This window comes from Setaria viridis, chromosome 7 (assembly GCF_005286985.2).
Source record: "Setaria viridis chromosome 7, Setaria_viridis_v4.0, whole genome shotgun sequence".
Taxonomy (NCBI): domain Eukaryota; kingdom Viridiplantae; phylum Streptophyta; class Magnoliopsida; order Poales; family Poaceae; genus Setaria; species Setaria viridis.
In genome coordinates, this window is record NC_048269.2 from 23,220,620 (window position 1) to 23,234,534 (window position 13,915).

The 13,915-nt window shown below is 46.6% G+C and overlaps 2 protein-coding genes across 2 annotated transcripts; both read left to right on the forward strand.

The window, feature by feature from the left end:
• Window positions 1-53: 53 nt before the first annotated feature.
• On the forward strand, window positions 54-2,241 carry LOC117862910 (indole-2-monooxygenase-like). The gene is made up of 3 exons (XM_072295169.1): window positions 54-679; window positions 770-1,216; window positions 1,334-2,241. Exons 1-3 carry the CDS (start codon window positions 167-169, stop codon window positions 1,958-1,960), a joined length of 1,587 nt encoding a protein of 528 aa, XP_072151270.1. The 5' UTR covers window positions 54-166; the 3' UTR covers window positions 1,961-2,241.
• Window positions 2,242-11,388: 9,147 nt separating this feature from the next.
• LOC117863002 (indole-2-monooxygenase) lies at window positions 11,389-13,562 on the forward strand. Its single transcript, XM_034746567.2, has 3 exons — window positions 11,389-11,986; window positions 12,111-12,536; window positions 12,654-13,562. The coding sequence occupies exons 1-3, from the start codon at window positions 11,474-11,476 to the stop codon at window positions 13,278-13,280; spliced, it is 1,566 nt and encodes a 521-aa protein (XP_034602458.1). The 5' UTR covers window positions 11,389-11,473; the 3' UTR covers window positions 13,281-13,562.
• The last annotated feature ends 353 nt before the right edge of the window (window positions 13,563-13,915 follow it).

A 13,915-nucleotide genomic window follows, 5' to 3' on the forward strand; every position in this document is an offset into this window, starting at 1 on the left:
ATACATCATTGACATTTATGGATGCGATCGTGTATGCATGTCATCATGTGTGCGGAAACTACCGAAGTCAGAACCTACAATACAATCGAAATGTTATATAAGCACTATCATTCCATCGCTGATCGATCAACCTCCGCCACAAACTGAGACGATACGATCCATTGCCATGGCGAACCTAGCACAGCAGTTCATGCTTGAGCTGACGGCTCCACGAGCATGGTTGCTTCTGCTCCTCCCTCTCTTCCTCTTGCTTGCACGCTACTCGCTCAGCGCCAAGAGTGCGAGGAAGATGAAGCAGCAGCAGCAGGACGACCACGTACCGCCTTCACCTCCGGCGCTGCCGGTCCTCGGGCACCTCCTCCTCGTGGGCCCGCTCCCGCACGTCTCCCTCCGGAGCCTCGCCAGGAAGCACGGCCACGACCTCATGCTCCTCCGCCTCGGCGCCATGCCGGTCGTCGTCGTCTCGTCGCCGCGCGCCGCCGAGGCGGTACTGCGCACGCACGACCACGTGTTCGCGTCCCGGCCGCTCTCCCTCGTCGCCGAGGTCGTCATGTACGGCTCCTCGGACATCGGCTTCGCGCCGAACGGGGACTACTGGCGGAAGATGAGGAAGCTCGTCACCACGCACCTCCTCACCGTCAAGAGGGTGCAGTCACTACGCCACGCCCGCGAGGAAGAAGTAAGATTGATGCTAGTACCTTCCAAAAGTTAGCAACTCTTATTATTAGTTGACGCTGTAAAAACGTGACGTGTGTACGTGCTTGGGCAGGTGAGCACGGTGATGGCTCGGATCGGCGAGGCGATCGCCGCCGGCGCGGCGGTGGACGTGGGCGATCTGCTCGGCTCGTTCACGAACGACCTGGCCTGCGGCGCCGTTATGGGCAAGTCATCCCGGAGCAAGGACCGGAACAAGCTGTTCCGGCAGCTCGTCGTCGACACGTCCCCGCTTCTAGGCGGATTCAACGTCGAGGAGTTCTTCCCGTTCCTCGCCCGCTTCGGCGTGATAAGCAAGTTGGTCCGCGCCAAGTCCGAGAGGTTGAGGATAAGGTGGGACGAACTGCTGGACAGGCTGATCGATGACCACGAGAAAAAGCACAACAAACCGATGTCAGCAGCGAGTGATCCGAAGGACGAGGATGACGACTTCATACACATCTTGCTCTCTGTTCGGCAGGAGTACGGCCTTACCAGAGAGAACATGAAAGCTATCCTGCTTGTAAGTTTACATTCATCTCATATTATTAATAAATTTCGATGCACAAATACACACAGCTCGCGAATTCTGTTTCGTTCAGGCCTGAATCCTGATGATAAAGGAGTTTTGGTCAAGCAGGATGTGTTTTTCGGGGGAATAGACACAGCAGCTTCGGTACTGGAATACACCGTCATTGAGCTCATACAGAGGCCACAAGTGATGAGGAGACTCCAAGCCGAGGTGAGGAGCATCGTGCCCAGCGGACAGGACATCGTCAGCGAGGCCGACCTGAACAGCATGGCCTACCTGAGAGCCGTCATAAAGGAGTCGCTCCGGCTGCGCCCCGTGACGCCGCTCCTCGCGCCGCACTTCTCCATGGCCAGCTGCAGCATCGACGGGATGGTGGTCCCCGCCGGTGTTCGCGTTCTGATCAACATCTGGGCCATCGGCAGGGACCCGCGCTTCTGGCAGGACGCGGAGGAGTTCATCCCCGAGAGGTTCCTCGACGGCGGCAGCGCGGCGGGCGTCAGCTTCAAGGGGAACGACTTCCAGTTCCTGCCCTTCAGCGCCGGCCGCAGGCAGTGCCCCGGGATGAACTTCGGGATGGCCGCCGTCGAGGTCATGCTGGCGAACCTCGTGCACCGATTCGACTGGGAGATGCCGCCGGGGAAGGAGGCGCGCGACATCGACATGACCGAGGAGTTCGGGCTGGTGGTGCACAGGAAGGAGAAGCTCCTATTAGTTCCGAAACTAGTACGTGTGTAGCACCATCATTGCAACCAAGCGATCCAACAGATGGCCAATGGATGCAGGCCGGATTCTTGGTACAGCATGTCAGCATGATGACTAGTTGCGTCAGTGTAACAATAGTTTACTTATTTTCATTTTTTTGGAACTGTTTACTTATTTTCATAGATTGTTTCAATTCTTGTGTCGAACACGTTTGCGCATGCGTACTATGATGTCGATTGGCTGTTGGCGCGTACCATAGGTCACCATTTGTAATAATCAGTCTTCTAAAGTAACGAAGTTTTCTTCCTGTATAATTAACATTCTGCCCACAGGCACTTCCCGTAGTTTTTTTATAATAGTTGTGAATGCTTGGAGTGTTTTAATTGTTATTTAGTAAAACGCACGCCCTATATTTCAGCCTTCAGAAAAATCATGCAAGATTTCAGATAATGTGTGTGAAAATGCAGTAAGTTTGGAGAAAGGGCTCAAGAGTAGACCGCACTAGTGGCAGCCATTGGCAGGTGTTGATGGTGTTGGATAGGTTCTGGAACTTGCTATTGTCACCATCGTCTTCGTCTTCCTTAGTCTTGCCCTTATCTTTTGTGCCAGATGGTTCTGACAGGTCATTCATGACTCTGCGTAGACTGAAACAATCTATCGTAGTCTGCTTGTGGTATGGGTGCCATGGGATGGCACTGTTTCTTCAGGAGCTCGTTGAACGAGGGCCTGTCTTGATTCTTGCTGCCACCTTTCTTGGACGGCTGTGATATTGTCACAATAGTATTGTCTGGCTTTCGCTTGCGGTTGTTACCTTCCAAGTAGTTATTTTGGTTGTCGTTGCTAGGGTGATCATTACGGTTCTTGTCATTGTGTTGGCCATTGTTCTGATTATTGTTGTTCTGGCCTTTGTTGCGATTAGACTCGAACCTCTTGATCTCCCTGCCTTCTTCATCTGCCCATGCCTGTATCATGATCTCGAGAGATTTGACATCAACGGGGCGTCTTCTGCCAAAATCTTAGAACATCCGGCAATCATCGAGACCATTCTAGAAGTAGTCTATAACGTCGTGCTCCGTGATGTCCACGATTGTAACCTTCTTGTCAAAAAAATCGACGTAAGTAGCTCCGCAGGGTCTTCCCTTCTTGTTGTTTAAGTTGAGACAAGTCGATCTTGTTGCCAGGTCGCTGCGAATCGATGGAATTCTTATCCAATGATTTGAGCCATGTGAGTTGCGCTGCCTCCATGCAGATGGGAAAGTAGATGACGGTATTGTCGTTTCCCCAGCTGCTTGCACTGACAGCGAGTAGCATCGTAGCTATTGGACTAGGTCCTGCTTGCCATCATACTTTGTGGTACCCGAATGTTTCAATTTTTTGGATAGAATTATCCTCCTCACGCATCTTGAGAAGGCGGGGAACCCCTCAGAATCATTTCCTAGGTACTCGACTTCTTGCTCGCGCTCGCTGCACCATCCATCGATGATGGTACAGGCATCGCAGTTAGTGTTGATCTTGTTGTGGAGGTCTTCTGCTGGGCACTCGAGTTCTGGATTAGCCCCACAATGACCACGGCCTCCCAAGGGTCCTGCCTGACTACCCTCTGCTCCAGCTTGGCTCGGTATGGCGCCTCCAAGTTGGCTTGATCTGGACCAAGAGCCTCTATGGCTACTACCATGATGACTACACTAGGATGGAGAATGTTGAACTGACTGTATTGGATTATGCTGATCAAGTTGTTTGTAAGTGAGTTCCGCTAGTTGAGCCAACTGTCTTGTGTACTTGTTCTGAGGCATTGTGCGGGTGATGAGATCAATAGACGCGACGGTAGCTAGGGGAGTGCGATGATGACGCATTTGAACTGCTTTGAAAGCGTTATCTAGGTTCTAGATTGGTAGGTCCGCTGCAAGGCGGCGACGGCGCTATCCTCTTGCGGTGTTCCTTGCTCATCCTGTGAGACATCATTCGGGTGACGTTCATGTCGCGGGTTTCTGTCCCATTGCTTTTCTTCTTTGTTCTCTTGTCCAGTAATAAGAGCGAAGAGTTCTCATTCTGAATAGTAGCTTCCTGAACTTGAGGTGATGACCTCCGTGGTGCTGCCTTCTTCATTGATGGGTGACAGAGGAGTTTCCACCTGGTACAGGAGGGTGTCGAGGTAGGTAATGAGGCGTGAATCATCATCCTTGGTGAGAGCAGGTGGCTTCATGTTGGGCTAGTAGACAAATTTGCCTTGGGGAGTTGATGTGATCAACAGGCCCTGCTGTGGACCTAATAAAGAGGTCTCCTCATCCGGGTCCGAGTAGTAGTCGAAGTCCTCGATCGTGTCCATATTGGATTGTGATCTGGACAAGATTGCCTGATAAACAGTGGTCGTGTTGCGTAGTCTGAACAGGAATCGACTCGGGTGGTAGTCCGACTCGCACGTGCCGGCTCGTGAAAGTCAATCCGACTGGCGGGAGAAGTCGAGTTCTACTCGGACTCGTCCCCCTAGCCTCTAACTAAGTTAAAAATTGAAAATTCATTGAAATTCTTGACGAGATCCTCCAGAGCTTGACGTTGGAGCTTCATGGTTTGCTGCTTCTTCTCCAGGGTCGACGTAATGTGGCGATGGAAATTTCGAGCGTCTGCGACGCAAACCCAGGAGCTAAAGATGAACATCATGCCTGCTTCAAACACGATGATTGGCTTGATGATGACTCGTGCCATCGAGTTCGTCAGCGGATTCTTGGTGAGATCCCCTACTTGGCACGCCAGCTGTCGGTGTTTAGACCCGGCAACCTACCGAGGGGGTGCCTGAGGTAGTGTTTTGGTTAGTTGGGCTTGCCGAGATCAAGAACTCGAAGGTGAACACAGACACATGATTTAGACAGGTTCGGGCTGCAGAATAGCGTAATACCCTACGTCCTGTGTGTTGGTTGGATTGAATTATTTTGGAGGAGGTCCCTTCCTCACCTTACATTTCTGAGGGCAGGATTACAGGTCGGTTGTTTACAAGAATACTAGTCGAATTCGACTAGACAAGTTCTACTTCTTGCTAAGAGTATTTTTTCTAATCCTCAACTAGTTCCTGTCTTGCCATGTAGACTACGCCATCCTGCGCCATAATCTCCATATCAGATATGTCTCGGTGTCCAGCCCTATATTTAAGACTATCCAAACCTTTTGGTGGACCCACAAGTGTATGTACGACACTCATGGCTTCTAGGAAAGCTGAAGTCATGTGCTATAAATGTGGGTTGAAGTGGGGTCTAATCACAGTTGTGCTTCTACAGTTCCCCTACATGTAGTTGAAGAACTTTGGCAACTAGTTCAAGATCCAACTACTGAACTCAATATTTCTGCTCAATTGAATGATTATGATTCTGGTGATGATCTCTGTGCTCTCTCACTTGCTGCAGTCAATGGTGAGGAAGGACCAAGGACAATTAGGTTCATGGAAAGAATAGGAAATTCAGAAGCTATAGTTTTGGTTGATTCTGGCAGCTCTGGAAATTTTGTCAGTGAGCTGATGGCTACAAATTTACCTAATTGGAAGAGGTTGCCAAAATCCATACAGGTGAAGGTTGTCAATGGAGCTGTCTTGACTTGCACTCATGAGCTTAAGAATTGCAAGGTATGGATTGATGGTAGTACTTCACCATTTCTCTGAAGATACTTCCTCTAAAATGTTATGATATTATTTTAAGCATGGACTGGCTAGAAATTCATAGTCCTATGGAAGTACATTGGAAACTGAAATGGATGTCATTGGAGTATCAAGGGTCCAGAATTACACCTCAGGGTATCCAACCAAAGGTTGAGGCTTGTGAAATTGTTAATGGAAATGAACTGGAGCATCTACACGAGAAAGATGAAGTCTGGTGTATCCTCCAACTGTATACTGTCAACTCTGAAGCTAAAGTAACTTATGATTGGCCTAGGGGCATTCAACAGTTGATCTCTCAATTTGCTAAGCTATTTGAGGAGTCAAAGGGTTTACCTCCACAAAGACCCCATGATCACTCTATACCCTTCATAGTTGGTGCTCAACCTTTCAGGCTTAGGCCATATAGATATAATCCTGCATAAAAGGATGAGATTGAAAAATAAGTTGCTGAGTTACTACAAAATGGCATGATTCAAGCCTAAATGTGTGGAGGCTATGTGTGGATTATAGAAGACTAAATGCTTACATAGTTAAAGCTAAATTTTCACTATCAATTCTTGATGAGTTCATGGATGAGTTAGTGGGGGCTAAATGGTTCACATCATTAGATATGAGATCTGGTTTTCATCAAATCAGGATGAAGGAGGCTGATCAATACAAAACTGCATTTCAAACACACCATGGCCATTTTGAGTACAAAGTAATGCCTTATGGAGTCACTGGTGGTCCAGCTACTTTTCAGAGAGTGATGAACAATATACTGGCACCATTACTCAGAGTGTGTGTCATTGTATTCATTGATGACATACTAATCTACAGTAAAACCTGGGGGAAACACATTCAGCACATCATAGTTGTCTTTAAGATTTTGGAGAAGAATCAGTTCAAAGTAAAACTGTCAAAGTGTTCTTTTGCCAAAAAGAACTACCATATCTTGGGCATATAATTAGTGCTAGTGGGGTTGCAATTGATCCTAAGAAGATAACAATTGTTCAAAATTGGCCTACACCCCAATCTGTCAAAGAACTGAGAAACTTCCTAGGATTGGCTGGGTATTATAGAAAATTTGTCAAGAATTTTGGTATAATTTCCAAGTCACTTACCAATCTTCTTAAGAAGAATGAATCATTCGTGTGGACATCAGTTCATGATGAGGCTTTTTCAACATTGAAGTCTGCTCTCACCACCACCCCTGTTTTGGCACTACCTAACTTCTCCAAGCAATTTGTGATTGAAACTGATGCTTCAGATAAAGGAGTAGGTGCAGCCTTACAACAAGAAGGACATTCTTTGGCTTTTGTTAGCAAGGCTCTAGGTCCTAAAAATCAAGGCTTTTCTATTTATGTAAAAGAATACTTGGCAATACTTCTGGTTGTTGATCATTGGAGACAGTACCCTGCAAGGAGAGTTTATGATATTAGCTGATCAGAAGAGTCTTATACACCTTGATGAAGAGTTTTATACACCTTGATGATCAAAGACTGACAACTCCTTAGCAACACAAAGCATTGACAAAATTGTTGGGGCTTCAGTACAAGATATGCTACAGAAAAGGCTATGATAATAGAGTTGTCGATGCTTTTTCCAGAGTTCAAGCCCCCAATGAACAAGAACAAGAAATTCTAGTAATCTCTCATTTACAGCCTAGTTGGGTCCAACAAGTTACAGATGGATATCTAAATCACCCTAAAATTAAAGAACTGTTTTTAGCCCTATCTGTCCAGAATACTATTGGTGATTTTTCCCTGAAAAATGGTCTAATCAGATTCAAGAACAGAATATATGTGGCTCATAATCCTAATGCACAGAAAAATATTATTCAAGCCCTCCATTCAAGCCAGTCTGGAATATATCCTATTTACATCAAGATCAAGAGCATGTTTGCCTAGCCTGATTTGAAGAAGATGGTCCATGCATTCGTTGACCAGTGCTCCATATGTCAACAGGCTAAGACTGAGAAAATTAAGTACCCTGGGTTGCTCCAACCCTTACCAGTACCTGATTATGCTTGGCAAATGGTTATATTGGATTTTATTGAAGGTTTACCCTCTTATAAGCATTTCAATTGCCTTTTAGTGGTGGTAGATGAATTCTCCAAGTATGCTCATTTTGTGGCATTGTCTCACCCATTTACTGCTATGAAAGTGGCTATGCTTTACATGGATAATATTTATAAGTTGCATGGCCTACCTCAAATTTTAGTTACTGATAGAGATAGACTTTTCACCAGTAATCTTTGGCAAGAGCTTTTCAAGTTATCTAGTACTAATTTGAGACTGAGTTCAGCTTATCACCCTCAAACTGATGGTCAAACTGAGAGGGTTAATCAGTGTCTGGAAGCATATTTGTGTTGTTTTGTTCATGGGTGTCTCACAAAATGGAAGGATTGGCTATCATTAGCTGAGTTCTAGTATAACACCACTTATCACTCTTCTCTCAACAAGACTCCTTTTGAGATTCTTTATGGCCATGAGCCTGGGCAACTTGGGATTGACAAAGTTGAATCTTGTGCTGTGGATGATCTCAAAGAGTGGTTGTCCAATAGAAAGACAATGACTCAACTCATGCAACAACAATTAATGAGAGCTCAGCAAAGGTAAAAGTGTCAAGCTGACAGGACTGAATGGTCTTTCTCTATAGACGAAGCTGTGTACCTAAAACTGTAGCCATACATCCAACAGTTTGTGATGCTGAGGGCTAATTAGAAGTTGTCTTTCAGATATTTTGGTACATTCACTATCATTGATAAAATTGGTGTTGTGGCATATAAACTCTAATTGATGCCATCCTCTGCAATTCACCCTGTGTTTCATGTTTCTCAACTAAAACATGCAGTGGGTGCTACCTCTCATATCATTCCCACTCTCCCCTCCTCATGTGTTCAATACCAAGTACCACAAGTAATTCTTCAATGTCGCACCATTATGAGAGATAACAAACAAGTTTCTCAAGTATTGATACATTGGTCTTCTTGGCCGGTGTCTATGGCAACTTGGGAGGATGAACTCAAGCTCCAACAATAGTTCTTGGCTGCACCGGCTTGGGGGCAAGCCGATTCTCATGGAGGGGGAGATGTCACGGACCTGCTACCTGATGAAGCAGCCACTGACGAAGATGTTGCTGAACCTGAAGGGGGTGAAGCCATCGACAGGCCGCCAAGGAAGACTAGACTGGTTTGCAAGCCCAACTCATGCTACCACGGTCCAGATTGACAGCCCAAGTAATGTCGGCTCACAAAAGGAGTCTATTATCTATTTGAAGAGGAATTAGAGGAGAGAGGAGGTAGGAAGGAAGAAGACGTTGTTGGTCGGGTGTGTCTGGAGAAGGAGGCGGTGATCTACGGATCCCGTGTGTACCCTAGTTAACTAGTAGTCGTTGAATGAATCATTGTACTCGTATTGCTCGGTGAATCCGTGAGAGCAATAAACACTATACACCACAAATTGAGTGAATGTCATACCGCGCGACATCGACATGTTCGAGGAGTTCGGGCTGGTCGTCCACTAGAAGGAGAAGCTCCTCTTGGTTCCCAAACTACATGTGTAGCACCATCATGGCCAATGGATGCAGGATGCAGGATTATTGGTACAGCACGTCAGCATGATGATTAGTTGCATCCATGTAACAATATATGGTTCACTTGTTTTCATTTTTTAAAAATTGTTCACTTATATTCATAGATTGTTTGAATTCTTGTGTCGAACGACATTTGTGCATACTATGATGTGTAGGATATTCCTAGAAGGAAGGACATAGCCAAACCACGGAGAGACCGGTGTGCATTCAGAGGGCTTATTCTGTATTCTCTTCCAAATAATTTTAGAACTAAATAAATGATCTTCATAAAAACATAGAAACATTTAATGAATTAAAAACTATGAAATTATGTCAAATCAAAGATCCTTAGTGAGCCCAATGAGACAACAAAATTAATTAAAATTAGTAATTTGGTTTTTTCATATGGTTCATATTAAAATAATAAAATAAGAGTCTATGTCAAATAGATAAATAAATGCCCAAGTTTTTAGTAAAACTATAAGCTAAACAAATCACTATGTGGTTATATTTTCATACATGCTGTGATGAAAAAGACCTAAACAAATGTCTTATGTAAAATCTAATTGACAATGATTGGATTCAGATAAAAAAAATAGAAAAGAGAGTTTATATAGAGTACATTATGGGAAAAGGTAAGGAACACGCACGAGTACAAATTGAAGGAAAATATAAACTCCTATTTTCATGTTTTGCTCTTAATTTCACCATTTATCCAAACTGAGGAACATTAGTAATGACTTAACAGTTCTAAGCATCATCATGGAGAGGCACATGTAATTTTATTTGATAAATCTGTCAAGAAAATCCAAAAATTATGTATTGATCAATTGCAAATTTATGATGTCTTACATAAAAATATAAAATAATAAAACAAGTCTAACCTACACAAATCATCTTGCTAGTTTTAAGAGTTATTTTATAAAACAGAGGTCCTATATTTCAGTCTTCTAAAAGTCATTCAAGATTTCAGGTAATTTGTAATACAGTTGAGTTGGCACGGTTCCATGCAAGCCCGTACTGATTATATATAAATAAATAGACAAAAAAGAGTGTTACAAACAAACAAAATCAAGTGAGGGACAAAGAAAAGACCAAAGCAAGAGAACAGAAGGAAAATTACAGGGCATGAAGCCAAGACTTCATTTGAGGTAAAAGACTAGGTTTTGCTCTGTGAAGTACTAGAGAGAATTCAGTTTTGAACTTGTTTCTGCAATCCTCAATTGTTCCTTGTTGTCCAGATACTCCAAGTCATTAGGACAATTATTTCCATGGCAAAAGGGACATTTAGTTGTCATTTAATTCTCATGAGAATCTGCAAAATTGGTCTTGTAGTTATCACAATTACCCCAATCAATTCCCAACAGGTCCTTGCAAAATTGCACCTCAGGAAGAGGTGGGCAACCGATTCTATCCTCTGAAGAATGCACAAGTCATAAGTATAGGATTCTAGTTCCATTCCTTTCCGTCGTAGTAAATCCCTTGTATTTACCCAATCCTTGAGAACTAATCAGAAGAATACTTTGTGTTTTATCTGAAATTTGGATTTCCACAACCACTGGAAGATGGGGTGGACATTTCTGGTGCCAATTGAGGATTTGTATGCTTTGGATGCTGAGAAATTTGGATTGCCCCAAATATAAGACCAAACATCGCTGCCATCATGTTGTTGGCCATTTGCAATCAAGGTTTGAACATCAGAGAACTGCTGGAAAGCTTGGATGGAAAGTGGCAGGTGGAAATTCTGTGAGAACTCATTCTGTGCCATTGCATCTCTGAAAGTTATAAGGGGGTTCTTGTATCGCAGACGACCTCATGCTAAGAGAGGCCAGGCTCAAGAGTAGACCGCGGCTAGTGGCAGGTGGCACAAGAGGCTAGCAGTCAGTGCGCGGAGGAGCACCGAATTTGAGAGATGGCGGCAAGACCGTAGCAGGAGGACGGGAGGCAGGAGAGCACAACACTACTTATAAACTGATTACTGATAGGAGAAGGGGGGCCACGAATTCACGAAACAATCCAGGAGCCGTAGAAAGAATCGTATCGATTCCATGCGGATCGGGCGGCTTGAAATGATCTGACTAAACTGAACTGTTTTTTCAGTCGCCTGTACCCTTAGTCAAATCGTTGGTCGTATCTATATGAACCATTCCTAGAACAATAAGATAGTCAAAGAACGTCTTATGCAAAGGATATGACAGCACGCCATATATATCGCTTAATAAATGGGGCACTCCATTATGGCGATAACATTGTTTAAGATGGGATGTTGACATCCACGATTCTTCTGGTGTGTCCTACGGCGCGCGTGGTGCTCGTGGGCCGTGGCCTCGTGCTACGACTCCATTGCCATGGCAAACATAGCACAGCAACAGTTCATGCGCGAGCTGACGGCTCCACGAGCATGGATGCTCCTGCTCCTCCCAGTCTTCCTCTTGCTTGTGCGCTTCTCGTTGAGTGCCAAGAGATCGAGGAAGATCAGGCAGCAGCAAAATGACCACGTACCGCCTTCGCCTCCGGCGCTGCCGGTCCTCGGGCACCTCCACCTCGTTGGCTCGCTCCCGCACGTCTCCCTCCAGAACCTCGCCAGGAAGCATGGTATGGACCTCATGCTCCTCCGCCTCGCCGCCATGCCGGTCGTCGTCGTCTCGTCGCCGCGCGCCGCCGAGGCGGTGCTGCGCACACACGACCACGTGTTCGCGTCCCGACCGCTCTCCCTCGTCGCCGACGTCGTCATGTACGGCACGACCGACATCGGCTGCGCGCCGTACGGGGACTACTGGCGGAAGACGAGGAAGCTCATCACCACGCACCTCCTCACCGTCAAGAGGGTGCAGCTGTTACGCCACGCCCGCGAGGAAGAGGTAAGATTAATTAATGATTAATACGTCTTTAATTACCCACCCTTTACAAGCGACAATGATATAATCCTTCGAAAAGTCAGCAACTCTTAATTAGTATTAGTTGATGCTGCGTGTTCTTGGGTAGGTGAGCACGGCGATGGCTCAGATCGGGGAGGCGGCCGCCGCCGGCGCCGCGGTGGACGTGGGCGATCTGCTCGGCGCGTTCACGAACGAACTGGCCTGCCGCGCCGTCATGGGAAAGTCATCCCGGAACGAGGACCGGAGCAAGCTGTTCCGGCAGCTCATCGTCGACACGTCCCCGCTCCTGGGCGGCTTCCACGCCGAGGAATTCTTCCCGTTCCTCGCCCGCTTCGGCGTGCTAAGCAAGTTGGTTCGCGCCAAGTCCGAGAGATTGAGGAGAAGGTGGGACGAGCTGCTGGACAGGCTGATCGATGACCATGAGAGCAAAAGGCACGAGTCCAAAAATGAGGATGACGACTTCATACACGTCTTGCTCTCTGTTCGGCAGGAGTACGGCCTTACCAGAGAGAACATGAAAGCTATCCTGCTTGTAAGTTTACATTCATCTCATATTATTAATAAATTTCGATGCACAAATACACACAGCTCGCGAATTCTGTTTCGTTCAGGCCTGAATCCTGATGATAAAGGAGTTTTGGTCAAGCAGGATGTGTTTTTCGGGGGAATAGACACAGCAGCTTCGGTACTGGAATACACCGTCGTTGAGCTCATACAGAGGCCACAAGTGATGAGGAGACTCCAAGCCGAGGTGAGGAGCATCGTGCCCACCGGACAGGACATCGTCAGCGAGGCCGACCTGAACAGCATGGCCTACCTGAGAGCCGTCATAAAGGAGTCGCTCCGGCAGCGCCCCGTGACGCCGCTCCTCGCGCCGCACTTCTCCATGGCCAGCTGCAGCATCGACGGGATGGTGGTCCCCGCCGGTGTTCGCGTTCTGATCAACGTCTGGGCCATCGGCAGGGACCCGCGCTTCTGGCAGGACGCGGAGGAGTTCATCCCCGAGAGGTTCCTCGACGGCGGCAGCGCGGCGGGCGTCAGCTTCAAGGGGAACGACTTCCAGTTCCTGCCCTTCAGCGCCGGCCGCAGGCAGTGCCCCGGGATGAACTTCGGGATGGCCGCCGTCGAGGTCATGCTGGCGAACCTCGTGCACCGATTCGACTGGGAGATGCCGCCGGGGAAGGAGGCGCGCGACATCGACATGACCGAGGAGTTCGGGCTGGTGGTGCACAGGAAGGAGAAGCTCCTATTAGTTCCGAGACTAGTACGTGTGTAGCACCATCATTGCAACCAAGCGATCCAACAGATGGCCAATGGATGCAGGCCGGATTCTTGGTACAGCATGTCAGCATGATGACTAGTTGCGTCAGTGTAACAATAGTTTACTTATTTTCATTTTTTTTGGAACTGTTTACTTATTTTCATAGATTGTTTCAATTCTTGTGTCGAACACGTTTGCGCATGCGTACTATGATGTCGATTGGCTGTTGGCGCATACCTTAGGTCACCATTTGTAATAATCAGTCTTCTAAAGTAATGAAGTTTTCTTCCTGTATAATTAACATTCTGCCCACAGGCACTTCCCGTAGTTCTTTTATAATAGTTGTGAATGCTTGGAGTGTTTTAATTGTTACTTAGTAAAACGCACGCCCTATATTTCAGTCTTCAGAAAAATCATGCGAGATTTCAGATAATGTGTGTGAAAATGCAGTTTTCTTCGAATTGTTACATGCAAAAGGTTTGGGAGGGGTTAGGAAAAGAGGGTTTCCGTATCTCTGATAACCTCAGGCTGAGAGCCTGAGAAAAGGCTCAAGAGTAGACCGCACCAGTGGCAGCCATTGGCAGGTGGCACTAGTGACGGCGGGACAGGAGGGCGGAAGGCAAGGGAGAGCACAACACTGCTGCAAAACG

Excerpts from the sequence above, each read along its gene's own strand:
- LOC117862910 (XM_072295169.1), top strand. The coding sequence starts at position 167 with ATGGCGAACCTAGCACAGCAGTTCATGCTTGAGCTGACGGCTCCACGA. Across the intron at positions 680-769 it reads GCCACGCCCGCGAGGAAGAA|GTGAGCACGGTGATGGCTCG; the intron begins GTAAGATTGATG and ends GTGCTTGGGCAG. Across the intron at positions 1,217-1,333 it reads ACATGAAAGCTATCCTGCTT|GATGTGTTTTTCGGGGGAAT; the intron begins GTAAGTTTACAT and ends TTGGTCAAGCAG.
- LOC117863002 (XM_034746567.2), top strand. The coding sequence starts at position 11,474 with ATGGCAAACATAGCACAGCAACAGTTCATGCGCGAGCTGACGGCTCCA. Across the intron at positions 11,987-12,110 it reads GCCACGCCCGCGAGGAAGAG|GTGAGCACGGCGATGGCTCA; the intron begins GTAAGATTAATT and ends GTTCTTGGGTAG. Across the intron at positions 12,537-12,653 it reads ACATGAAAGCTATCCTGCTT|GATGTGTTTTTCGGGGGAAT; the intron begins GTAAGTTTACAT and ends TTGGTCAAGCAG.